Source organism: Bos indicus, chromosome 9 (genome assembly GCF_029378745.1).
Source record: "Bos indicus isolate NIAB-ARS_2022 breed Sahiwal x Tharparkar chromosome 9, NIAB-ARS_B.indTharparkar_mat_pri_1.0, whole genome shotgun sequence".
Classification (NCBI taxonomy): domain Eukaryota; kingdom Metazoa; phylum Chordata; class Mammalia; order Artiodactyla; family Bovidae; genus Bos; species Bos indicus.
The window spans coordinates 86,160,604-86,187,053 of NC_091768.1; the positions used below are offsets into that span (position 1 = coordinate 86,160,604).

The 26,450-nt window shown below is 42.4% G+C and overlaps 1 protein-coding gene across 3 annotated transcripts in view; it reads left to right on the forward strand.

The window, feature by feature from the left end:
- The window catches only part of UST (uronyl 2-sulfotransferase), a 317,673-nt gene that overhangs the window by 122,497 nt on the left and 168,726 nt on the right, over positions 1-26,450 (forward strand). For all 3 annotated transcript variants that reach the window (XM_070796329.1, XM_019967566.2, XM_019967565.2), the window contains exon 2: positions 12,967-13,010. In XM_070796329.1, the coding sequence (XP_070652430.1) occupies positions 12,967-13,010 (44 nt within the window). The remainder of the gene's footprint in view (positions 1-12,966; positions 13,011-26,450) is intronic.

Below are 26,450 nucleotides of genomic sequence, written 5' to 3' on the forward strand. Positions count from 1 at the left end.
TGTGCTTCAAAAACCCACATTCTTTCTCTTGCGTTCAGTACTTTGGCTCATCTTTGGCAAAGAATATCTGATTTTTAGGCACTTATTTGTTTTTGTGGGGAGAGGTGTTTATATGGGCCTACAGAGTAATATATAGAGGTATGCTGCCCCTTTTTTATCTTCCAATATTATAGTTCCATGAACCACAAAATCTCACCTAAATCCTATTAAATCGGATACAAAATAGAACTAGAGAGATGATAGAAAAGGGAGTGATGCTGAATTTATTGAAACTCACCCTTTTTAAATAGAGACCGCCAGGCTCATGCGTTTGATTGCTAGTTAATTTTGTGAGGATTACTGCTCTGAATGACTTCAGTGGTTCCTGCTGCTCTATTAAAAATCCTCTTACATTTGAAGACCTAATAAACAGGAAACTATGATCTCTTCCTTGTGTTACTCAAAAGTTGATATGAAAGTATAATCCCAGATGGGATAGTTCAGTCTGCACTACAACATCTGTGTAAGACCGACGTCCCCATGAAAGCCATTTCATCCACATGCTTTCTAAATCAGCATCAGCATTTATGAGCACTCTTCAACTCTCTCGTTTGTGTGCATATCATTGTAGTGTGGTTTATTTGAAACACCCTGTAGAGTGCTCTTTCATACTCATTTCCCTACAGTATGAAAAGAATTGGCAAGTGACAAGTAATTCTCTGTCAAACATATGACTGTTTCATTTAGAATATAGAGGACACAGATGCTCATTTACCAGTGGCCTCAGGCCATGGCCCAGGAGCCCATCAAGCAGAAGACAGAACTAGCAATGAATTTTTTTAATCCATTAAAAAATATGTATGTGTTAACACCAACCTCTAACAAAGTAGTGGTTCGTCACTCAGCGAGTTATTCGTAGGACATCACCAAGGCCCACTGATGACTTTCCTACCTAGTCTTCCTAGTCTTCACAGTGTTCTTCCATCTCGATTCTGGGTTCCCCTTTCCTCCAGGCTCACAGTGGTGCCATTTTTGCACACACAGCAGTCGCAGAAAACTCTCCCATCTGCCTACTGTTCCACTGCATAGAGCCCTAAGGTAGTATGGACTGGAATTCCTTTGAGCTTGAACCCAACTTCAAGTCCAGCTCTGACACCTCTATACATTTGACCTTGGGCTCAGGTCTTCTCTGTGGAAAGGGACCCTCTGTCCTGCTGACCTCCTAAGGTTGATGGGGGTGGGAGCTGCTGAAAAAGAAGGTCTTTTCAGGTGTGCCCCAAAACCCTAGGAATCTTTGCACAAAGTTCTTTCTGCTTCTTAAATGAGACTTTGTCTTCTGATCTTTATTTCAAGGTCATAGAACATCCTTAACTTAGACTCATCGCCCTCTTTGACTGCACTCCTTCTCTTCCTTGAGTTAAGGAAACTCTGTTGTTCCTTCTCATTCTGCCCTGTACTTCTCCCCTTACAAGAGTCGTCACAAACAACTGAAGACTTATTTTGTAATCATTTGTTTAATGTCTATCATTCATTTTTATTGCAGACTTCAGAGGGCCAGTGCTATGGACTGTTTATTTACTCCTATACATATTGAAGCCCTATGCATTTATATACTCCTATCAGGTCAGGAAGCAACAGTTAGAACTGGACATGGAACAACAGACTGGTTCTAAATAGGAAAAGGAGTACGTCAAGGCTGTATATTGTCACCCTGCTTATTTAACGTATATGCAGAGTACATCATGAGAAACGCTGGACTGGAAGAAACACAAGCTGGAATCAAGATTGCCGGGAGAAATATCAATAACCTCAGATATGCAGATGACACCACCGTTATGGCAGAAAGTGAAGAGGAACTAAAAAGCCTCTTGACGAAAGTGAAAGAAGAGAGTGAAAAAGCTGGCTTAAAGCTCAACATTCAGAAAACAAAGATCATGGCATCCGGTCCCATCACTTCATGGCAAATAGATGGGCAAACAGTGGAAACAGTGTCAGACTTTGTTTTGGGGGCTCCAAAATCACTGCAGATGGTGATTGCAGCCATGAAATTAAAAGACGCTTACTCCTGGGAAGGAAAGTTATGACCAACCTAGATAGCATATTGAAAAGCAGAGACATTACTTTGCCAACAAAGGTCCATCTAGTCAAGGCTATGGTTTTTCCTGTGGTCATGTATGGATGTGAGAGTTGGACTGTGAAGAAGGCTGAGCGCCAAAGAGTTGATGCTTTTGAACTGTTGTGTTGGAGAAGACTCTTGAGAGTCCCTTGGACTGCAAGGAGATCCAACCAGTCCATTCTGAAGGAGATCAGCCCTGGGATTTCTTTGGAAGGAATGATGCTAAAGCTGAAACTCCAGTACTTTGGCCACCTCATGTGAAGAGTTGACTCATTGGAAAGGACTCTGATGCTGGGAGGGACTGGGGGCAGGAGAAGAAGGGGACGACAGAGGATGAGATGGCTGGATGGCATCACTGACTCAATGGACGTGAGTCTGAGTGAACTCCAGGAGTTGGTGATGGACAGGGAGGCCTGGCATGCTGCAATTCATGGGGTCGCAAAGAGTCGGACATGACTGAGCGACTGAACTGAACTGATACATATTATATACAAATTGAAGTCCTGCCCCTAATTTGATGGCATTTGGAGATGGGGATTTCATGTGGTAATCAGGTTTAGATGAGGTCATGAAGATGGGGCCCCCATGATGGGAGTAGTGCCTTAATTTGAAGAGGAAGAGACCAGAGCCCTGTCTGTCTACCATGTGAGGCCACAGCAGGAAACACAGCCATCTGCAAGTCAGGGGGAACCCTGGACCACGATGTACCCTGATCTTAAACTTGTAGCCTCCAGAACTGTCAGAGAGAAATGTTTGTTGTTTAAGCCACGCAGTCTGTAGCCATTTATGATAGCAGGCCTGAACTAAGACAGGCAGGGTTCCTATCTTTTTACTCAGGCCTGTATCACTATGCATAGTGCCTGGCATAAAGTAAGCACTTGATAAGTGTTTGATGGATGAATTTGTGAGTGTCCTGCCTGCATGTTGCTCGGAAACATGAGCAACTCCACCCTCTCCAGTCCACTCCATCCCGGAGAAGCCCAAGACTGATCAGCCTGAGATGCCCTGAGAGCTAACAGGCCAGTATTTCAAAGTACCTGTGTCTCCCAGACTGGAATCTCTGAGTCAGGTAGGGAGTGTGTGGTGAGCAAAAGAGCTTCAGAATCAGGCAGCTGGACTCAGACCCAGGAGCGCCTGCTGATGAGCTGTTTGAGGTGGTGCAGGTCACTTCACCTCCCCCGTCTCAGTGTTCTCTGCTGTAAAATGGGCATGACAGTAGTTCTTGCCTCAGAGGTTGTCATAGAAACAAAGTGGTATGAGGTCTTTCGAGTGCTTAGCACAGACCCCAGGTCAGCATTGATGTGAACCATCAATGACGATATGAAAGGTACAGATTTTTCTGGCCTTGTTCTGTTTCTCTCAGGGTAGTTTCTTAGTTGTCTTTGTCCTGCTCATCTTCCCCTACATTCTTTAGGGGTTCTTTATGTGGTAAGCGTATAATGGAAAGTGTCCATCCTCATGGTGGCTAGTTCCTGGAAGAAGATTATCTGACTCTGATTAGAGCCTTGGAGTATGCAGGGCTGGGCTGCTCTCCCACTGGGTGTGTTATAGTCACAGAGGTGGAATCAGCTGACTGTAGTAATTACTTTGGGAGGAAAATCTAATGGAATGAAACAGAAACCTAAATGATTCCATCTCTTTTTTATACTTTATTCCTACCTGCATAAGATCATATAATACAATTATGATGATTCCCTGAGCTAATTCAGCAATAATTCTTATTTATATTTAGGTAGTTATTATCACAATAGTACACTGATCATTTGATTCCAAAAGTAATTTCCTTCTACAAAGGTACCCTTGACATCCTATAATGTATATTAAGATTTAATGGGGGGATAAACAAGGCAGTAGATTTGATGTATTAAAAAACAAGGCAGTGATTTTGAGCCTGGAATACACAGAGGAAAGCATTCATTTGCTTTTAAAATTAATTAGAAATGAAAGCCACTTTCTAAATCATAACTGGTAACAATTTGTATTTTTTTTCAGGGTCTGGAATGCTCATTTTTATCATTTAAGCTTAAGAAGGTATTTGTAGGATTTTTTTTTTTTTTTGCTTTGTTAACTGGTTGGGGTGAACATTCAGGATTTTTTAAAAAGGTATTTAATATTTTTGTAAATGTATTTGAGTATTCTTAGTTAATAAAGCCATTTGTTTTAATTTAGTGGAAAATAATTTTATTAGAGCTTAAATAAAGTTGTGCAAGCAATGCTCCTCCATTACAGGGTCTTTGGGACTGCGTTAATTATAAGAAATGGAGCTATTGGAGACCATTACCGAGCACACAAACTCCTCATTGTTAACCATGGCTGGTGCGTGCTGACAGCTGCCTCTTAGGGAAATGTAACCCATGGTTAACGGTGGAAAGTGTGGCATTAGCATAATTTTTTGGCAAGGACTGAGCTGGGGCTGCAGCACTGCCTTCCACCTCGACTCTTTCATTACTGTATCTTATCAGACGCCCAGACTCTAGGGGGGAGATGAAACCATGCGATTGTGCTATAGGTAACCAAAACTCTGTGTGAAATGCCCATGTCTAAATAAAAGAAGAAAGGATTTCAATTGCTTATGATAATGATTTTAAAAGGGTCCCTGGAAGAAAGACTCTGAAAAGAATCGCTGGTGTTTGAACAAAATTGACACCATGTAGAGGTGGCTTTTTTTGACATTGACACTAATGCATGTTATGGTTTCTATAAGAGGAATTAGAATTTAAACAGTTTTATTCTTCAGGGACCAATTCAGACAAAAATAGATCTGCTAATGTAAGACTTAGAGTCAAGAATAAATTACACCCCCTGAAGGTTCTCTAAGTTCATTTGCACATTACTAAAGGTACTTCAAATAGTTGGGAATGAATTTTTGTATATTTCAGAGAACATATCAAGCCAGTGTTGAAAAGTAATAGAAAATATCAAATAGTAACTAGTGGTAAAAAAGCTACCTGCCATCTACAAGTAATAAATGCTGGCGAGGATGTGGAGAAAAGGAAACCCTCTTACACTGTTGGTGGGAATGCAAACTAATACAGCCACTATGGAGAACAGTGTGGAGATTTCTTAAAAAACTGGAAATAGAACTGCCTTATGATCCAGCAATCCCACTGCTGGGCATACACACTGAGGAAACCAGAATTGAAAGAGACACGTGTACCCCAATGTTCATCGCAGCACTGTTTATAATAGCCAGGACATGGAAGCAACCTAGATGTCCATCAGCAGATGAATGGATAAGAAAGCTGTGGTACATATACACAATACTCAGCCATTAAAAAGAATACATTTGAATCAGTTCTAATTAGGTGGATGAAACTGGAGCCTATTATACAGAGTGAAGTAAGCCAGAAAGAAAAACACCAATACAGTATACTAACGCATATATATGGAATTTAGAAAGATGGTAACAATAACCCTGTATACGAGACAGCAAAAGAGACACTGATGTATAGAACAGTCTTTTGGACTCTGTGGGAGAGGGAGAGGGTGAGATGATTTGGGAGAATGGCATTGAAATACGTATAATATCATATATGAAACGAGTCGCCAGTCCAGGTTCGATGCACGATACTGGATGCTTGGGGCTGGTGCACTGGGACGACCCGGAGGGATGGTATGGGGAGGGAGGAGGGAGAAGGGTTCAGGATGGGGAACACATGTATGCCTGTGGCGGATTCATTTCAATATATGGCAAAACCAATACAATACTGTAAAGTTTAAAAAAAAAAAAAAAGCTACCTGCCAATTCAGGAGATGCAAGAGACACAGGTTTGATCCCTGGGTTCAGAAGATCACCTGGAGGGGGAAAATGGCAACCCACTCCAATATTCTTGCCTGAAAAATTCTATGGGCAAGAGGAGCCTGGGAGGCTATAGTTGGAGTCAAAAGAGTCGGACACAACGGAGCACACATTTTATAATAATGTTCTTTCTTGATAGGATAAGCTACTCCCTTGGCTGAGGACTCTCTTTGCTTTTGTCAGTAATAAATAATCTTATAAGCTTGAATATGAATGATACAATTGGTTAATAGAAGATGAGGAAGTGGCTACCATTCACTGAGCACTTACTGTGCGCCAGGCAGGCACTATGCTTAATGCTTTATACACATCTTGTTTCTCTATCATAAAACCCTATTACTCAGGTGCTATTCTGTCCTCAGTTGCAAATGGGAACATTAATCCTCAGGGAAACTGAGTGTTATTTCCAAGGTCACTCTGTCAGTAAGGAGTAGGACTTGACATTTGAACCCAGGTCTCTGTGTTCTGGTGCCTGCAGGATTTCCTTGGCCATCCCTGGGCTTCCGTTCCTGTTAAAGTGACAGTCGCTTCTATTAGCAGTGTCTTCCTGAATCTATTAAACAATTCCCCTGGGGCTCCTTTCCATTCTCCCTCTTACATAGGAGCGACTGTTGCTATTTAAAGCAGAGGGCACATTGACAGTTCTGTTCAATAGTCCTTCAATGTCCGTGCTTCTGGCAGTTTCTCTGTCTGGCTGTGTTGGTTTCTGTTGGGTTCACGTGGATGTGGCAGGGAGCTCCTCTGTGTCGGCCAGATCCCCTCACTTCCGCTCCACTCCAGGACCCCAGCCTGGAAAGACAGGCAGCCTCAATGGGACCAGTGTCTTTGCTTCAGATTTTCCAAAGGCATTTTCCTTCCAGATCTTTGTGGGCCCTTAAAGCGTGTGTAGGGATCAAGCATTAGTGTCTCTAGGACTGATGAAACGGCCCTGTTGGTTTAAGTCGAGTGCAGTCTGGGGATTCTCCGGGCAGAAAGAGGATTATGCATTTATCTCCCTTTCTACTGTGAAACAGGAGGGTCAGCAGAACGATACAGGTGAATAGGAACATATCTGTGCAGGAACAAATATATTCTGAAAGTATAAGCTCAGAAGATTATTCTTCAGAAGATTTGTGGAGTCCCAGAAAGGTCTGGGGGCAACCCATGTTGTTTAAAGGGTAATCTCTGTGCCCAGAGGTACCATGTGCCAGCCAACTTCCAGGCAGCCCGTGAGCCCGCCTGGCCCCCTGGAGCTGGAGCTAACTGGAACTCCCTGGTCGGCCCTCCTGTGGTCATCAGCCCTCCCTTTGGGTTCTCCTTTGGCGTGAAATTCATGTATGGTGCTTCCCAGGTGGCTCAGTGGTAAAGAATCCACCTGCCAATGCAGGAGACTCAGGTTCAATCCCTGGGTCAGGAAGATCCCCTGAAGAAGGAAATGCCAACCCACTCCACTATTCTTACTGGGAGAATTCCATGGATAGTGAAGCCTGGTGGGCTACAATCCATAGGGTTGCAAAGAGTCAGGTACGACTGAGCGACTGAGCATGCGTGCATGTTGTAGAATCTCTCCCCAGAAATGATAGAGGGGACCCATGATTAAGATCTCCCTAAATAAGATCTTTGATCTTTTATTTCTGAAAATGAGATTCAGCCTGAATTAAGAACTCTAATCTCTGCTTTGTAGCTCAGTGATTCTCAATCCTAGCCCAGATATTAGAATTATATGAAGAACTTGAAAATACTAGTTGCCAAATGACTTGTCCCCAAATAATTAAATTGGAATACTTAAGGATGGTGTCTGGCATCAATATTCCTTAAAAACTATTGCAGTGGAATGTGCAATAATGGAGAGGCGGTGAGGGGTCTTGCCGCTGCTGCTGCTCCTCAGTACAGCTTATACTGCTGCAGCTTCCTAGGTGCTTAGTATGTACAAGTTTTGTTCTAGGCTTTTTCATAGAATGAGCTTACTCTCATGTACTCCTTACAGTGAACTGTAAGCTTATTTTGTTTCTATAGATGTGTATATGGAAAACTTTGAGGAGGTAGAGCAGTTTATTCAGAGTGGAATGGCACTTTTTGGAGATATTCTTTATTATGAAAGTGAGACTTAACCTGCTCTTCTAGGTGCACTGTATCTGGTTTTTCATAACATTGTTCTAGTAAGTGCACAAAGAGTAACTCCCGGGTATTTGGACTTAACACCTTTGCACATAATACACGTGGTCTTTCACTTATATTAACAACATCAACGGTCTTGCTGGGAGGTCTCCACCAGGAAAAGCCAGGTAGCAGGGTGAGATGTAGAATGTGTTCTCACCTAGCTGGTCCGAAAGTCTGAGACGGCTTGTTCTAGTGAGGGCATTTCTAAAACCACGAAACCACCTTGTCAGTGGTTTTGGTATACAGCTAGATCAGTTTTAACCACGTATAGAGCCACAAAACCACTACCAACATCAGGGCTGTTGTTCAGTTGCTAAGTCACGCCCCACTCTTTGCGACCCCATGGACTGCAGCGTGCCAGGCTTCCCTGTCCTCCACTATCTCCTGAATTTGCTCAAATTCATGTCTGTTGAGTTAGCGATGCTATCTAACCATCTCATCCTCTGCCGCCTCCTTCTCCTTTTACCTTAGTCTTTCCCAGCATCAGGGTCTTTTCCAGTGAGTCGGCTCTTCACATCAAGTGGCCAGAGTATTGGAGTTTCAGCTTCAACATCAGTCCTTCCAATGAATATTTAGGGTTGACTTCCTTTAGGATTGACTGCTTTGATCTCCTTACTGTCCAAGAAATTCTCAAGAGTCCTCTCCAACACCACAGTTCAAAAGCATCAATTCCTCCGCGCTTAGCCATCTGTATGGGCATAGATCAGCAAGTAGAGTTCAGAGGACTGAAGTGTTGCTTCCTATCAGTACCACCCTGCTTCCTCCGCCCACCTGAGCAGACTCCGAAAGCTTGGCTTTCTGTAAGAGATTTATCTACATGCCAGCCTGAGTATGCAATCTCTTGGCATTTTGGAGATAGGTCCTTCAGAAAGTTTGACTGATGGTAGGAGTGGAACCATGTGGGGTGTATACCTTTCTTTCATTCCCTAACTTGACCACATACTGTAATCCTTGATCCCCAAAGGAAGGACTTGAGATCCAAAAAGGAGGCTGAAATCAGAGCTTTGAAAGTGTGGGTTAGTTTCTGGGAAGAAATGAAATGATACACCCCTACAGGACCCCAAAGATTACATGGATTGGAGACTGGGAGTGGAGGTGGGTGACAGGTAAGCTTTTGTCCTCTGTCCTGGCCCCAGACACTCGTCTGCCTTGCTCACCTTTTCTATTGATTTGTATTGTGAGCTCTAAGCTCAGAGGCCCCAGGGCTGGGGTCTGCCCTCCCTTCTCCACCACTTGACACCCTCCATGGAATCCTCTCTAAGACAGAGCAGCAAGAAGCCTCTTTGATGCCTGGGAGCCTGTTCAGGGAAGCGCGTTTTGGTAACAGCCCTCATCCTTTGATCTCCACAGCCCACAAGGTACCAACTTCAGGTTTGAAAATCCTGACAATCTCATTTATTTTGCGCTCTGAAAACCTAAGATCTTAGGATGAAAAGCTCTACCTTAAACACCAAAAAATAATAACACTTATACCCTAGGAGGATAAAAACTTGGTGTCTCCAGCTAAAGAGATGTTTTTTATTCGTGTAGCTTTTCATTTCCTTTTCCATACCTCTGTTACAAGTACACGGCCCTGGGAACCTCTGTGTTCTAATAAAGCACAGGAACGTAGGTGTAGATGGAAGCCTGGGGGGCTGCTGGCAGCGGGAACAATGAGGTCCATGGTTCAGTGCCAGCCCTAGTCAGCCCTGGTCATTTCTTTATGTAGAAAGAAGTGATGTCTTATGATGAGGGAGGGAGGGAGGGAAAGAAGAAGAAGCTGACAAAGCAGGGACATTTGACCTGAGCCTGAGCAAAGTGGGTGGACAATAGCTTTTTCTGGTAGAGGAAAGAGCCAGTTCCAAAGGCCCCTAGCTGACAACAGATTCCTGATCCTGGAGCAGAGAAAAGGCTGTTGTGCTGGTGGCAAGTGTGGCAGGAGACAGGGCCTGAGTCATGTAGGGTTAGAGACCATGGTACGGAACTGATTATTTTGTTCTTAGAGAAATGGATTTTAAGCAGAGGGCTAACGTGGCCAGATTAATAAGGTTAAAAGATCCCTCTGGTTGCTGTGTGGTAGGGGAGAAAATTGACAATCAATGAAGAGAAGGCTTGTCCCTCTCTGGTGGCCCAGAGGGGTTGGTGAGAAGTGGTCTGACTTAAGTAATATTTTGAAAGCTGAGCCAACAGGACTTGCAAATGGGTTGGTATGGATGGGAGAAGGGAAAGAGATAGATCAAAGCTGACAAAGGCTTTGAAGCCTGTCTTGCAAGGAATGTGTTGTGTAGCCCGATATAGAAGACAAGAAAAATAGTGATTTGGGAGACATAATAGAAGCAAATAAAGAGTTCTCTTGGGACTTCCCTGGTGATTCAGTGGTTAAGAATCCACCTTGCAATGCAGGGACTTGGGTTTGAACCCTGATCAGAGAACTAAGATCTCACATGCAGGTGAGTATCTAAGCCCAAGCGCTGCAACTACTGAGCCCCCGCGCCACTACTAGAGAGCCTGTGCCCTGCAACAAAAGATCCCACATGATGCAAGGGAGTCTGCGAAGCACAATTGAGACCTGACCCAGCCAAATAAACAAATGATTAATTAATTAATTAATTAAAAGAGCTTTGTTTGGATGGTGAGGTGTGAGATGCCTATAGACATCCAGGCTGAGGTGCTAAAGAATCAGTGGATACACATGTCTGGAATCCAAGGGAGTAGTCAGGCATTGAAATCATTCATTTCAGGAGTTCTGGGCACTTTGGTTTTTACAGAGACTTCCCATATTTTAGAAGCGTGTAGCGGTTGATTCCTGGGATGAACACCTGGAGAAGATGCTGGAACGTGTTGGGATTCCTCACATTCCTCCTGGGGAAAACATGTTTACATGATGAGCAGGCGGGACCCTCTGCAGCCGTCCTGACCACTTACGGTGGAGTCCCTCTGAGTATGTTGCTACACTTAGGCAACCATTTTTCTGTGTTCTTTTCTGCACGTCTTCTTTCCTAAGTCATATATATATATATATATCAACTTCCTATTCAAGTCTGTTCCCCGTGGAGTGCTGCACAATAATTAAGATCTAGCAAATTATGAATCCTGTTCACATTTCAAAGTTTCCTGAAAGTAACCCAGTCACAAGCATTCCAGGTGTTTGTGTGTGAGTGTCATATACATGAAAATTTGACCCCACTGTCCTTCTTATACAAACAGCCAGTTAGATTACAGTCATTGTACACACCATGTAAATAGTAAATCAGAAGACCAGGAAGAAACAGGGGTTGGATAATGCCTCAGAAAGGGGAAAAAAATATCTATAAGCCAAACAGCACTTATTTATTGTGTTTAGATAAGTTTCCCCACTTGAACTGTCCCTAGCTTAAACTCTGCTTCCCCTTTTTATTCCTACTTATTAAGTTCCTTTTGCCATCTCCTGAAAAATGGGGCTAGTGCACTGGGACGACCCAGAGGGATGGTATGGGGAGGGAGGAGGGAGGAGGGTTCAGGATGGGGAATATATGTATACCTGTGGCGGATTCATTTTGATATTTGGCAAAACTAATACAATTTGTAAAGTTTAAAAATAAAATAAAATTTTAAAAAAAATTATATGCCCAGAAAAAAAAATAAAAATGTAAAAAAAAAAAAAAAAAAAAGCACCTTTTACTGACCTTATTCCCTAATCTGCTGTCTTCTGTAAGTCTCCTGGCATTTTGGCTATTTCCTACATTTTGCTCTGTTAGAAAGTCTGGTCATCTTCACTTTCCCACTAAACTCACCACATCACCGGCTCCCCTACACAATCAAACACGGTGCCAGCTGGTAACACTGGTGGTGCCCAGGCTGTGCAAAAGCAGGAGACAGCAACACTCCAGGTGGGCTTTTCAGAAGAGCAGGTGCCAAGCACCTTCTGGAAAAACCAGTCTCCCTTCCTATCTGCAGCTTAACAGCTATGGGTCTGTGAGCAAGTTACTGGGTTTCTCCAGGCCTCCGTTCTCTTCTCAGTAATTGAGGATCATTCTAACCCACCTCTGATGTTTGAATTAAGTGAACGAATACCTTTAAAACACTTAGTAGAGTACTTGCTACCCAGAAGGAATTCAGTAAGCTTTAGTTCCTATCAGAAACCCCCTGAGTCTTTATCCCTCAGGAAACAATAACCACACACTCTGAAAACACACACATACCACTAAGTGGCTATTAGTGAAGACAAATCAAGCTTCGGAAGCAAGCTAGACTGAAAAGATGAAGGGAAATTGATAATCAAGACAAAGTAGAGAAACAATGCAGCGGTTCTCCAAGTGTGGTTTCCGGACCCGCAGCATCACGTGGGAGCTTGGTAGCAACGCAGATTCTCAGAGCTACTGTGGTGCTAGTGGTAAAGAACCTGCCTGCTAATGCAGGAGACATAAGAGACATGGGTTTGATCCCTCGGTTGGGAAGATCCCCTGGAGGAGGGCATGGCAACCCACTCCAGTATTCTTGGCTGGAGAATCCCATGGACAGAGGAGCCTGGCAGGCTACAGTCCATAGGGTCACAAAGAGTTGTACACGACTAAAGCGACTTAGCATGCGCATGGGCACTGAATCAGAACTCTGAGAGTGGGATCAGGCAATCTGAGTGTTAGCAGCCTCTGCAGGTAATTCTGATACGTGTTGAAGCTGGAGAACCACTGGCCTAAAGTAAACCTAGCAGATATTGGGTGGGGAATAATGGTGCATGTCTGTGTGCATACACACCGTGGTTGGTAGAATGTTTGTAACTGCTGAAGCTATTAACCAAGCCTGGTAGTATCAGCAAAATATCACCAAACTGGAGATTAATTACCCATTTTCCTTTGGTACTGTTGTCTGAATGGAAATATAACTAAAATACTTATTTTCCACGACTTTGCACTCAAGTCATTTGTCGTTGAAAACTATTAAGTCATCAACTTTTTCTTCTTTTTTTTTTTCCTAGGAAATTCCACTTACTTGGATGACCATGGACCACCTCCTAGTAAGGTAAGATCTTTGCTTATGCTATAAAAGCCCCTTTTACTTCTCTCAGTACCTATAGCCTCCAACAACCCAACCACATCCCTCTTGGCCCGGAGTTGTTCATAAGAAGATAGTCGGTATGGGTGTCAAGTTCATCTTTGATTAATAGTGAGTAGAAAAAGGAAGCATGCAAAGAATATAAAAATGGGTAAAAATAATGTTGGAATGTTAGCATCTTTTCACCCTTGTTTCTTACTTCTAGCAGGATGGAAATGAATCCCAGAATCGATGAGGCCAGGGTTCCAGATAAAGGTCCCTTGAGTGTCCCCTGAGGGAGCAGGAGGCAATGTTTATTTCATCAGTAGCTGTGGCTCTCCCAGGCAGGGGAGCCTCAGGGCTGAGTTAGGACTTCTGGCTGCTTCTCCTGGTTGCTGCCTCCTTTCCCTCTGTATCCTTGCTGGCCCATGATGTGGGTGTCCACAACCCAGCCCCCTCATGCCGTCAGGCCTTGGGCCCGACTCATGTCTGCCCCTTCCTCCTTGGCCTGGCTTACCTGGGCTACTCCACTCAGGGTTCAGTCCCCTGGGGCCAGCCTTCTCCGCCAGTGTCCTTTCAAGCCTGGCCTGGCATGGCTGGCACAACCACTTCTGCTCTTAGAAGCAATATTGGCATGATTTGTAAGGGTCAGAACTATCTAGTGAAGTATAGTTCCCCACAACTATCTACTTTCTTAACCTCAATGAAAACCAAATATTAATCTACTGAAAAAGGAGAAAAATATAGATGCTCTTTGACCACTTAAGGTGATATCACCAAAGTGCAGTTGTAAGGACACAGTGAGAAAATCAAGCACTCACCTTAGAGGCTGGAAATGTACTATAAAACTGGTTTTTGAATTTATGGGATCTAAAGAAGAACTCTACCATGTTTAAGACCACGAGCTTTGGAATAAGGTATTTCTAGAGTTGGTAGAACTCTAGATAGAGTTCTACTGCTATCAGCATATGACATTGAACAGATAACTTGATATGTCAAGCCTCAATTTTTTTGATGTGCAAAGTGGGTTAAAAATATGACCCACAGTAAGGGCATCTAAAAAGACTGAACGAGTTGATATATGACAAGCCCTCAGCACCTAGCATGTGATAAATGTTAAATAAACGGTAGCTAGTGTTAACTAGACTAGAATAGCATTAAGATTATTGATGAATGGTACAGTGAAATTTATCGCAGTGGTGAGTGGTGTATCACTTGGTCCACTGCATATATACTGAATGCCTGTGATGCTGCAGGCACTAGGAATACAGATAGGAAACAAAACAAGAACAACGACAAGGCCATTCCTACCCTGGAGAAACAAAGGAATATAGAGGATTAGACACCATCTAGGATAAGGAGTGCATCTAGCTCATCTCAGTATCCTCACATCCTTGGGTTTAGCCTCGATGCACGGCGAGGCGCATCCTGACTATTCATTAATTTTCACTGAACTGGACCACGGGATCCAGAGCTGGAATCTGAATTAGGTCTCCTGGCTCCCATCCCAGGTTCTTTCCACTCGGCCAGTATTCTCAAACTTTAGCTTGCATCAGGATTTCCTGGAGGCTTGTTCAAACACGGATTTCCAGGCCCATACCCCTAAGTGTCTGATGCAGTAGGTCCAGGGTGGGATGGGAGAATTTGCATCTTTAACCAGCTCCTGAGCGATGGTGAATACTGCACGTCTTGGGACCACGTTTGAGATCCACTGCTCTAAAACCATGAATATCAAGAAAATCGGTTCCCTGGACACTTTCTGTGTTATTTTTTACTGCCAATAGCCTAGAGAGAATGGCATGGCTTCTTGCGTAAAGGCTATTAATTAATAATGATGACTCACCATTGTAACCTTTCTTGTGGTGAAAACATATTTTCTTTGGTCAATAACCTATCCCGGAGGGAAAATAAGTGGGAGTGGGGAAGGATGGTGTGGACAGCCTGCTAGGTTCCTTCACCCCTAACTGTGTTTCTCTCCTAAGTTGGGCCAAGTGAGCCTTCCCCACCCCCAGCTCCCTCTGCTCTGCAGGGAAAGGGGCTAGGTGACTCAGCATGTGGGGTCTATTAGCTGTTAGTGGCATGTCAGGCCATTACTTTGGGTTCCAGGTCTGATAAACAGGATTTTACTTGGTCAGAAGACACAGGCCCACTTTCCATAAACTTACCTTCTGGAGCTCAGTCCTTGGTGACTCACCTGGAACTATTCCTTTAGCCTGTCTAGGGGCCTTGCTCTTGCCAAGTTGGCCATCTTACCTACTTCTTTGCTAGTCTGGTGGTGCCTGGATTCTGTATTTGCTGGGCTCTCGCCCCTTGATCCCAAAGGGCTTTCCCTGGCTCTGCATTCTCCACTTCCTACTAATCTTCACCCCTCTCTCTTCTGCCACTCCCAACTAAGACTTAACCATGATGCACAAGTCATATCAGATCATTTTAGGTCACTTTCAGAATAAATCCAGTTTTATAAACTCCACTCAAGTTTTAAAATTGGGAGTATGATTTCTTTCAGCCAGCAGAGATTATAGGTAATACAGCAGAGATTATATAATACAGATTCTTTCACTATAACTGTATTTTCATTATCTAGGAGTGGAGTAGCAAAAACCCTCTTCACTTTCTAAGCAGTAGCCAAAATAATAAAAATGAGTAAAAATAATATTGGTACATTAACATCTTTTCATCCGTGCTTATTACCTCTGGCAGAGTGGAAATGAACCCCAGAAGTGATGAGGTCAGAGTTTCAGATAAGGGTCCCTTGAGTGTCCCCCGAGGTGAGGCCTTGGTTATTTAAGTCTGCAGACCACTGGTATATTCAGGGACATGGTGGTATCAGGGAATAAGGACTCACACACGTGTGGCCTCCAGAGTGAACCCCCAGTCTGGCAGTAGGAAGCACAACTGAGTCCAGATGCACAGTTTTCATATTTGTTTAGCACTCAGAAATAACTTTTTGATGCCAAGACTAAAAGAGGTGTGATCTAGATAAAGTAGGATTTTGAAACCCTGAAAATGGACTGAGGTTTACAGGCGAGTTCTCATTTTATTGCAAGTTCAGTTCCACAAGTTTCGCATTCCACAAGTAATTACCATTTAGGAATTGGGGTGTGTGCCACATGGCTCATCCAGGGCCCAGGGCTTCATTCTCTCCAGTTTTTTCATAGAAAAGAACCAAATGCCTCTGACTTTTACTTGTTTTTCAAATCCACTTTAACCTCCCAGTTTTTGATCTAAGTCATTATTCAAAGGCAGATGTTAATGTTTTCTTTTGTCGACTGCTTTTTACGACCGCTTTGTGTGTACACAGAATTTAGTGGTTGAAGGTTAGAGCCCTACTGAGACTGAACAGGGAGGTTTCTGTTGAATGAACTAGAAAGATACTTTTGAGTACAAAATCAGGTGTGACACAACAGTGCAGTGTGATCCCACATCTTAAACTTGTTTGCATACGTCGTGTGTACACAGAGAGAAACCTGGGAGAATAAGATGTTCAGTCCGGATGGTGAGATTTTTAGGAGGTTTTTTAACTCATTTCCTTATTTTTTGTATAAATTTGAGTTCATTGAAGTGATGCTTGCTCAGTCTAAAAACTGGGTGGGGCTGGGGGAATGCCACCACCTCCACCCCACCAACCCCGCCAAAGGTGTTGTGAGCTGCTGGCATTGGCAATGATAAATTCTGGAGGTAGCAAAAAGGACAGATATTATTTCACATATGTTGGGTTCCCAAGTCGGATAGATAAGGAGAGCTGATCTAAGCAACTCAAGAAAAATAAAATCTCTATCCATCACTGATGTCTGTCATTTCTTATGTGCCAAGCACTCGGCTAAGCACTTTGCATGGAAGTTTAGTCTCTGTAAAACTTACAGGCTTCCTTGGTGGCTCCATGGTAAAGAATCCACCTGCCAATGCAGGAGACGCAGGTTTGATCCCTGGGTTGGGAAGATCCCATATGCTGCGGAGCAGCTAAGCCTGTGTGCCGCAACTACTGAGCCTGTGCTCTCGAGCCTGGAACCACAACTCCTGAGCCCACGTGCCACAGCTACCATAGCCTGTGTGTCCTAGAGCCATGCTCTGCAACAGGAGAAGCCACAGCAATGAGGAGCCCTCACACTGCACCTAGAGAGTAGCGCCCACTTGCCACAACTAGAAAAAACCTTACAGCAAAGAGACTCAGCACAACCAAGAATCAATCAGTAAATAAAATATTACACATTAGAAAGAAATCTAGAGAGGGGACTTCCCTGGAGGTTCAGTGGTTTAAGACTTCACCTTCCAATGCAGGGGTTGTGGGTTCGATCCCTGATTGGGAGCTAAGATTCCACATGCCTTGTGGCCACAAAACCAAAGCATAAAACGGAACCAATATTGTAACAAATTCAAGAAAAGACTTAAACAGTCCACATTAGAAAAAAAATCTTTAAAAAGCTCTGGAGAAGAAGTAGTTATTTAATCCTTATTTTGCAGATGAGGGAACTGGATCTTAGGGAGGCTGAAAAACTTGCCGGAGGGATGCACCAAGTCTTAGACTTGTGACTCCAGCCCAGGACTGTGTCTGTAGCTCCAGGGTTCACTTCTAACCATTCCAAGATGACTAATTTAATATAAAGACAGTAATTTTTTTGACCTTGTTTCTGGAGGTTTACCCTTTTATTATATATAAGTTCTCTGGCATTTTAACTAATACGATAAACAAGCTTTAACTCTCAGTACACCAGAAAAATAGTCATCACCATTTACTATTGGGTCCAATGGAACTTTTAAAAATATCAATCCAGTCAATATTTTTCTTCTTTTCCCTTCCAATCACCATTGTATACATACCCGCCATCAGCATTTGCTCATGTACATACTGTATATAGAGTGAATTTTGATATACAGACATTATAAAAGGTGAAAAAAGACTGTCCCATGTTCATTTAGCAAAATGGGATGGTCTAGGTTTTTTTTGAAGCCTTTTATTTTGTATTGGGGTATAGTTGATTAATGATGTTGTAGTAATGTCAGGTGAGTAGCAAAGGGACTCAGCCATACCTACACTTGTATCCATTCTCCCCTAAACTCCCCTCAGGATGGTCCAGGTTCTTATTGCAAAATATCGTTTGTGTGTGTTAATTGCTCAGTCATGTCTGACTCTTTGCAACCCTGTGGGCTGTAGCCCACCAGGCTCTTCTGTCCATGAAATTCTCCAGCAAGAATAGTAGAGTGGGTTGCCATTCCTTTCTCTAGGGGATCTTCCTGACCCAGGGGTCGAACCTGGGCCTCCTGCATTGCAGGCAGATTCTTTACCGTCCGAGCCACCAGGAAAGCCCAAGTATTGTTTGATGAAGTCCTTACCCTTGATGACCAAATGCATGGGAATACCATATTTTCTTTTTGTCCTTAGAAATATGTTGGTCCCTCATAGACATTTTAGCTTGAAAGAATTAATGTAGGATATCATCATCTGAAAACTCATGGTCTGAGGTTTCACTTTCATGATCAATTGAATTTCATCTGCATCTTCAGGGTCTTGAGTGCTGAGCTCTGACTCTGAGCATTCTTTTCTGATTTTTTTAATGCCTGGGAAACCTCTCCAACCATCGATTTCCTTCTCTTTGTCATCAGAGGCGAGAATGAAACATTCTGAATTCTCCGCTCTATTCAATGAATATTAAAAACAAACCACAAAGATGGTGTTTCCAGTCTTCTGCTAAACCTTTCATAAAGATGATGCAACACTTTAGGCAGCACAATAAAATATGAAGAGTGAGGCAGTAGTGACAAGCTATTTTCTTTAATGAATCGTTCTAAGCCTGCAGTGTTCAGTACAGGAGCCCTTAGGTTCATATAGCTATTTAAATTAATTAAAATTCAAACAATAAACATTCATGTCTTCAGTTGCCTTGGTCACATATCACATTCTTTGTAGCCATGTGCGGCTAGTACTCCTGTAGTGAACAACACAGAATAAAACATTTCAGTCATCGCTGGACAGCGTGTAGTTCTAAGCTATTCCATCATCTTCTATTTTTTTCTATTACTTTAGTCTTTTTAAAGCATACTTGGGAATAATTGATGCATAATTGGTTGGTAATTGTTTTAGGATGATGAACTAGCAAAATGTTTCAAGATATAGGGAGAGAAATCATTTGAGACTCCATAATGGGTCTTAAATTTTTAAAAGAGGCTAGCAGATCCTATTATATGGTAATTACATTATATTACATACTATATATTATTATTATCTAATTATAATTACATTATATGGACCTATTATATGATAATTGCAAGGTAGGGTAAGTTTTATTCTCTTTATTTTTTTAAGAAAAAGTATATTTTCTTTGGAACACCTCTAAGAAAGAATTAAAATCAAGAAATATTAATCCATACAAGTAGTTAGAACTGCTCAAAAAAAAAAAAAAATCCCCAAACCTAAAATACTAAAACTGATTCCAGGGAATCCTGATGTTTATTGAGACTTAAGATAGATTACTGACACCTGCATTTGTATACAAAAGTATTCTGACATATAATGCATATATGTTATTTTTGTTACATGTAAAGTAATATGCTAGCTAATTTAGTATTTGACATTCTATTTTTAAATGGCTTCATTAGAAAAGGGTTTACAATTTGTTATGCTGTAAAATCTCCAAATAAATAAGAAGTGGTAGTATTAATTGAGGTGACATTTATATGCACTTAGCAGTATCTACTACTACTACTGCTACTACTAAGTCACGTCAGTCGTGTCCGACCCTGTGTGACCCCATAGATGGCAGCCCACCAGGCTCCCCCGTTCCTGGGATTCTCCAGGCAAGAACACTGGAGTGGGTTGCCATTTCCTTCTCCAATGCATGCAAGTGAAAAGTGAAAGTGAAGTTGCTCAGTCGTGTCCAACCCTCAGCGACCCCATGGACTGCAGCCTTCCAGGCTCCTCCGTCCACGGGATTTTCCAGGCAAGAGTACTGGAGTGGGGTGCCCTATCTGGCAATGAACAATTGCTCAATGAAGGTTAGTTCTTACCCACCCCCCAGAAGCTAATTTCTCATTGTGTGCTCACTCAGTCATGTCCAACTCTTTGTGACCCTATGGACTGTACCTCACCAGGCTCCTCTGTCCATAGAATCTTTCAGGCAAGAATACTGGAGTGGGTTGCCACTTCCTACTCTGGGGGATCTTCCCAACCCAGGGATCAAACCCACATGTCTTGCATCTCCTGCATTGGCAGGTGGATTCTTTTCCACTAATGCCACCCGGGAAGCCCTAATTTCTCCTTTATTGTTGGTGTTCAGTTGTGCAGTCATGTCTGACTCTTTGTGACCTCATAGGCTGCAGCACGCCAGGCTTCCCTGTCCTTCACTATCTTCTGGAGTTTGTGCAAACTCATGTCCGTTGAGTCAGTGATGCCATCCAACCGTCTCGTCTTCTGTCGTCCCCTTCACCTCCTGCCTTCAGTCTTTCCCAGCATCAGGATTTCCCTTTAGTATCAATTAATTAATGAGTGACTACTTTGTGCTGGGACTCAGGGAGACATGATAAAAACTGAAGATAATCCCCTGCCATATTATAAGGACTTCCCTGGTGGCTCAGATGGTAAAGTGTCTGCCTACAGTGCAGGAGACCCAGGTTCAATCCCTGGGTCGGGAAGATCTCCTGGAGAAGGAAATGGCAACCCACCCCAGTATTCTTGCCTGGAAAATCTCATGGATGGAGGAGCCTGGCAGACCACAGTCCACGGGGTCGCAAAGAGTCAGACATGACTGAGCGACTTCACTAATATAATCTAGTTGTGTCTTAAGATTTCAAGGAACTGAAGACTATGAGAGCACATGGTTCTGTGGTGGATGTATTCGTTAGTCTAAATGATCCTGTGCAGACAACCATTCATTCATTCAGGTGTGTACTGTGCTCTGTGGATGTATTCGTTAGTCTAAATGATCCTGTGCAGACAACCGTTCATTCATTCAGGCATGTACTGTGCACCAGATTTGTGTTGAACTCTGCTAGGTGCTGAGGCCATAAGGCTGCAGAAGGTACAGTCCCTGCCCTCAAGGAGTTTAGACTCTAGTGGGAAAGACAGGCTAGCGCACAGATCCAATCTAATACATTAAGTAGGTGGCTAGGTGGTATGATAAGGATGAATCCAGGAGGTCCTGCCTGACCTTCCCTCCAAGTGGGAGCCCTGAAAATGGAATAAGAAGAACAAACCAAGTCAAAGAGTCTGGTACAGACAGGGTGAGGGGGAGTGGGGCTCGCTACTGGGATTTGAGGAGTGGTGTGTGGAAAATTGAGTTATAAACTGCTTTGAGGAGCTTGGCTTTAACAGGAAGGAGTGAAAAAATGACAACTAAGGAGATGGAGACCACACTGACATAATTGTATTGTAGAAAAAAGTTATCTAGGAGGAAGAGTGAAGAATGACAAATTCAGTTCTGAATTGACCTGTGTCCCTCAAAAGACATGGTGTAGTCCAAACCACAGGAATCTGGGAATTCAGTCTTCTTTGGAAATAGTCTCTTTGCAGATGTCATAACATTAAGATGAGGTCATACTGGGCCCTAAAAGCTATGACAAACCTAGACAGTGTATTTAAAAGCTGAGACATCACTTTGCTGACAAAGGCCCATATAGCCAAAGTTATGGTTTTTCCAGTAGTCATGTATGGATATGAAAGTTGGACCATAAAGAAAGCTGAGAGTCAAAAGAACTGGTGCTTTTGAACTGTGGTGCTGGAGAAGACTCGAACAGCAAGGAGATCAAATCAGTCAATCCTAAAGGAAATCAACCCTGAATATTCACTGGAGGGACTGATGCTGAAGCTGAAACTCCAGTCCTTTGGCCACCTGATGCGAAGAGCCGACTCATTGGAAAAGACCCTGATGCTGGGAAAAATTGAGGGCACGAGGAGAAGGGGGCGACAGAAGATGAGATGGTTGGGGATGACATCATTGACTCAATGGACATGAGTTTGAGCAAACTCCAGGAGATAGTGAAGGATAGGAAGCCTGGTGGGCTGCAGTCCATGGGGTTGCAAAGAGTTGGACACAACTGAGCGAATGAACAGCAACAGATCCCATATGCCTGATGTCCTTGTGAGAAGAAGGAAATTTGGACATAGAGACAGAGACCAACAGGAAGAAGGCCATGTGATGATGGAGGCAAAGATTGGAGTCAAGTAACACCAAGGATTGCTGACAACCACCAGAATCCAGGAGAGAGACATGGAACACATTCCCCTCTGAGCCCTCAAAAAGAAGTTAGCCCTACTGACACCTTGATTTCCAACTTCTGGCCTCCTGAACTGTGAGAGAATAAACTTCTTTTGCATTAAGCTACCTAATTTGTGATATTCTGTTATGGCAGTCCTAGAAAATATTCAAATGGACTGAGTTTTATACCTTCAATTACCAGGATAGCGTTGTGTTATATACCCTGTTAGGCATTATTTGGTTTAAGTTAATAAGCATTGAAACTATCCTTAGAAATCTATCATTAGGATAATTTAAGTGCACTTTCCAGTGTTTTTCAACATTCACTTTTTCCCTACCTATCCGGCTTCACTTTTCTTGGTAATTTCTTTTTCTTTATAATTCTTCTGTCTTTTGCTATTTTATTGTCCCCAATATTCTTCATAATTTATTTCATTTGAAATTTGTATCTATTGTTCAAATTGTGCTTTTTAATACTCAAAAATCATTTTATACTTTTTATACATTTTATATTTTTCTCTGAAAAGGACATCAGCAACAATCCAGTTAGGAAGATGGAGTGCATATTTGTTTTGGTTTGGTTTTTCCCTTTCAATATCTCCTTTAAAATTAGAGATATATTTTCTGAAAGAAGGTGTTCTAATGTTCTCTAGTGAAGAAACCATGTTTTCCATTCCTTGCTTGGAGTCTATGAAGGAAAGCCCACATATTTAGTAATCATAGCAGGTGAGTGACTTCTGGAAGATACTGAGAGTACAGTTACTTGCAGGTGTCTTGGCCAAGCATCCATCAACTTAGAGAGGGTTTCTGCATCCAAAACGCCCCTTTTCCCCGAGGCAGGATTGCTAAACTTGATATTCACGTACGTTTGGTCACAATCAATTTTTACTGGAAAGAGTAGAGCTAAGATTCAAGAGGAAAAGCAATTTCTTGTTTCTTTCCTCTAAACCCTCAAAACTGTTTTTTTAGGATGTAGGCATGGCCATCCACCTTGTTTTCCTCTGTCTGTGAAGTCTGCAAGAAGCACACACCCCTCTGGCACAAAACGGCTGTGTGCTGGGCCCGCCTTGTATGCCTGCTTCCGTGTCCACGGTTCCTGAAGCTATGGCTCTTGAGAAGAGGGCCCCCATTTCATCCTGCTGTAGAGTCAGATGTGCTCAAAGACCCACATTATCTGGATTTCCATTAGGGAAAAAAAAAGTTGGCATTCTCCCACAAGCATATATCTTTTTATTATTATCTAAGGCAAGAACAATGAAGTATCTAGAGAGTCATTCTTACATGATGAAATATTCCAAACAAACACAAAAAATTAGAGAGACAAATAATACACCCATGCCCAATATACCCAATGTACCCACCCTGTATGTTCAAAACACATTACAGTTTCGACTTGCCAATCCTCATCTGACTTTCATATTCACTCTTGGTGACTAGGAGGAGGAACATGGATTTTGCCATCAGACCTTGGTTCAAATTCTGGCTGTGTAACTAGTTACCCTACGAGAAGTACTTTACCTCTTTAAACTTCCATTTTCTACTTCAAAAGAAAATAGTTGTAATATATCCACCTCTTTGAACCGTGAGGCTTAAATGTGACAAATGGAAAGCACTCAGCATGATGCCAGACACAGGGAAGCTGCCAGTACTGGGTCCTTAATACTCTCGGTCTTTCCTTTATACAGCCTTTCAAAATTCTGGTAGCTCACTTTGCTGTAAGGTAGAGTAAGCCTCGCTCCCAACCCCCAACCTTGTTTTCTTTGGATTTTTGAAAGCAGTTAATTAAATGTCAGCTGACATACCAGATGCCATCTCCTAACCTGAAAAAATTTCAGGTCCTGTTGTTATCCCTTTTATTCCCTGGGCTAGTTCAGCACTCCAAGCAAGGCCTTCCACCATCCCCTGGCCATTTAACTTTTCCTAAAGCCCATATCGTTCTCTGTGTTCACACCTGACTTTACCCAATGTCCTTTTAAAAAACGACGAAAGCAAAGCTGCTTTTCATTTTATGGAAGAACCAATTGCACTGGGTAATAGGTTTGTGTTTAATGATTCATGATAAATATATTAGGTTTAGAGAAAGAGAGAACTGGCAGGACAGAATGAGGCAGGGAGTTAGGAATCAGTTTCACTCTGATGAGCATGACCTTGAAGGTGTCCCTTCCACCCTCTCATTTCGTTGATCACTGCAAACGATAGGAAAATTAATGACTTGAATATTTTTGAATAAGTCTGGGTGTCTGAGCTCAGTGTGTGCTATAAAGAACTTTATGCTTTGGTATTTGGTTTGAGATGAGTAATCAATAGCTTAGAAGGTTAAAAAAATCAGCCTTACATAATCTTATCCTGAAGTCACCTGTATTCTGGCTTCGCTCTTCCTTTGGACTCATCCCAGCTCTCAACCATCAACGTGGAAGTTTTGGCACAGCTAGTGGCCTCTTGGGATTTCAACCTTCCGCAGAGATCTTTATACAAGTTCAGAGACAGTACTTCTAAATGTATCAATTTTATGAGCATGTAATGTATTCTGTCTTTCCCAAGAAGAACATAATGAATCCATTTCTTCTTCAACAAATGTTTAGCACTATTAAATACATCTTCCACTTTTTTTTTAGTTAAAATTTTTTTTTTTAAAACCATGGGTTTAAAAATATGTGATTTATGTAATTGTTCTTTTAGCATCTGCCCCACCCCACTCTCCAAGGCCCAAGGGCTAGTTATCACTGAGAAGACGTTCTCCAAACTTTATCCAAAGCAGCACCAGTTATGATCATACACTTAACATGCTGTTGGGTTTGGGCTGCCTTTAAAAAAATGAAGGGCTTTACATGAAGCATGAAATTTTAAAACTTCATTGTTGTTGGAAAGCATATTTAATCTAGAAATTGCTTTAGTAAATTAGGAAAACCCATGCCACTATTCTTTGGCAGGGTTAACAACTGGCCTCGGGGTTTTCAAAGTTATAATAACTTAATCATCTTAACAGTTCCCAATATAGTTATCTAATTCTTTCTGCTTGTTTGTTTTATTTCCTCCTTGACCATCTGATCAGTTTTTTTGTTGTTGTTGTTGTTTTAAAAATCATACATGCTCCTATTTTGTTGTGATTTGGGAAGTACAGAAAATTATAGAGTAGCAGGAAAACATAATGACCCATAGTGCCACCACGCAGAGGCAAACTGTAACGAAGAGTTTTTCACAGTTCTGTCCAGTCTTTATATTATGTTAAGAATATTAAAGTCTCATGTACCTTCTGTTGCCAATAGTTTGCCAGTCCTTGTGACTTTATGTACATACATAATGCAGAGTTTTAAGCACCAAATACCTCGTTAGCTTATTGTGAAAAAGTGAACCCTGACTACACCCTTCCCCATTATTTTCTGCTCTTGAGAACAAGTACTTTAAACTCCTTTGAGTCTTTAGTGCTAGTTTTCATACTTCTGAATAATTTGCTTATGTTACTTCTTGCTTTTCCCTGGCTTTAGGCATTGTCCACTGACATCCTCCTGTGAACAGAAGGATTTAGCTCTTTCACCAGAGCCCACCTGCCACTACCACACAAAATCCTTCTCATCTCCTGTCCTCTGAACAGGGTGTATTTTATTTGGGCTAAATCAGTACCCATTGCTTTTATTACTGACACTAGGAAATAATAAAACGGCCACTAAGACATTACGATAAGGTTTCCATTACTGTTCATCTTTGTGTTTTCTTTATAACAACTAATTGTCTTGTTTTGTACACTCATTTTCATGCTTTCCTATGATCCCCAATTTATCCTCAAACTCTTGTCCAGTTGTATAAATATCCTCTCAGTGTCTCCAGACATGTTAGACTTTTGTCCCTGTCGAGTTGCAGAAGTCTCTCCTGGGCCTACTCACCTGTTCGCACTGGGCTGGTTATGTTCAGCCTCCTACTTGGATATGCCTTGGGAGTCCCTTCACTCTCTTCTGTTCGCTCCCATTTCCTGCATCCTATGCTGTGTTAGTTTCCCCTTCCTGCTACGACAACTTAACTACAATCTTAGTGGCTTGTATCACCTTATAGTTCTGGAAGTCTGAAATGAGTCTCACTGAACTAAAACCAAGGAGCTGGCACGGCTCTTCTGGAAGAGAATCCATTCCCTTGCCTTCTCCAGCTTCTAGAGACTACCTGCATTTTTTGGCTCATGGCTCCTTTCTCCATCTTCAAACCCAGTATTATAGCATCTTCTGATCTCGGAGATCTCTCTCTCCCCACT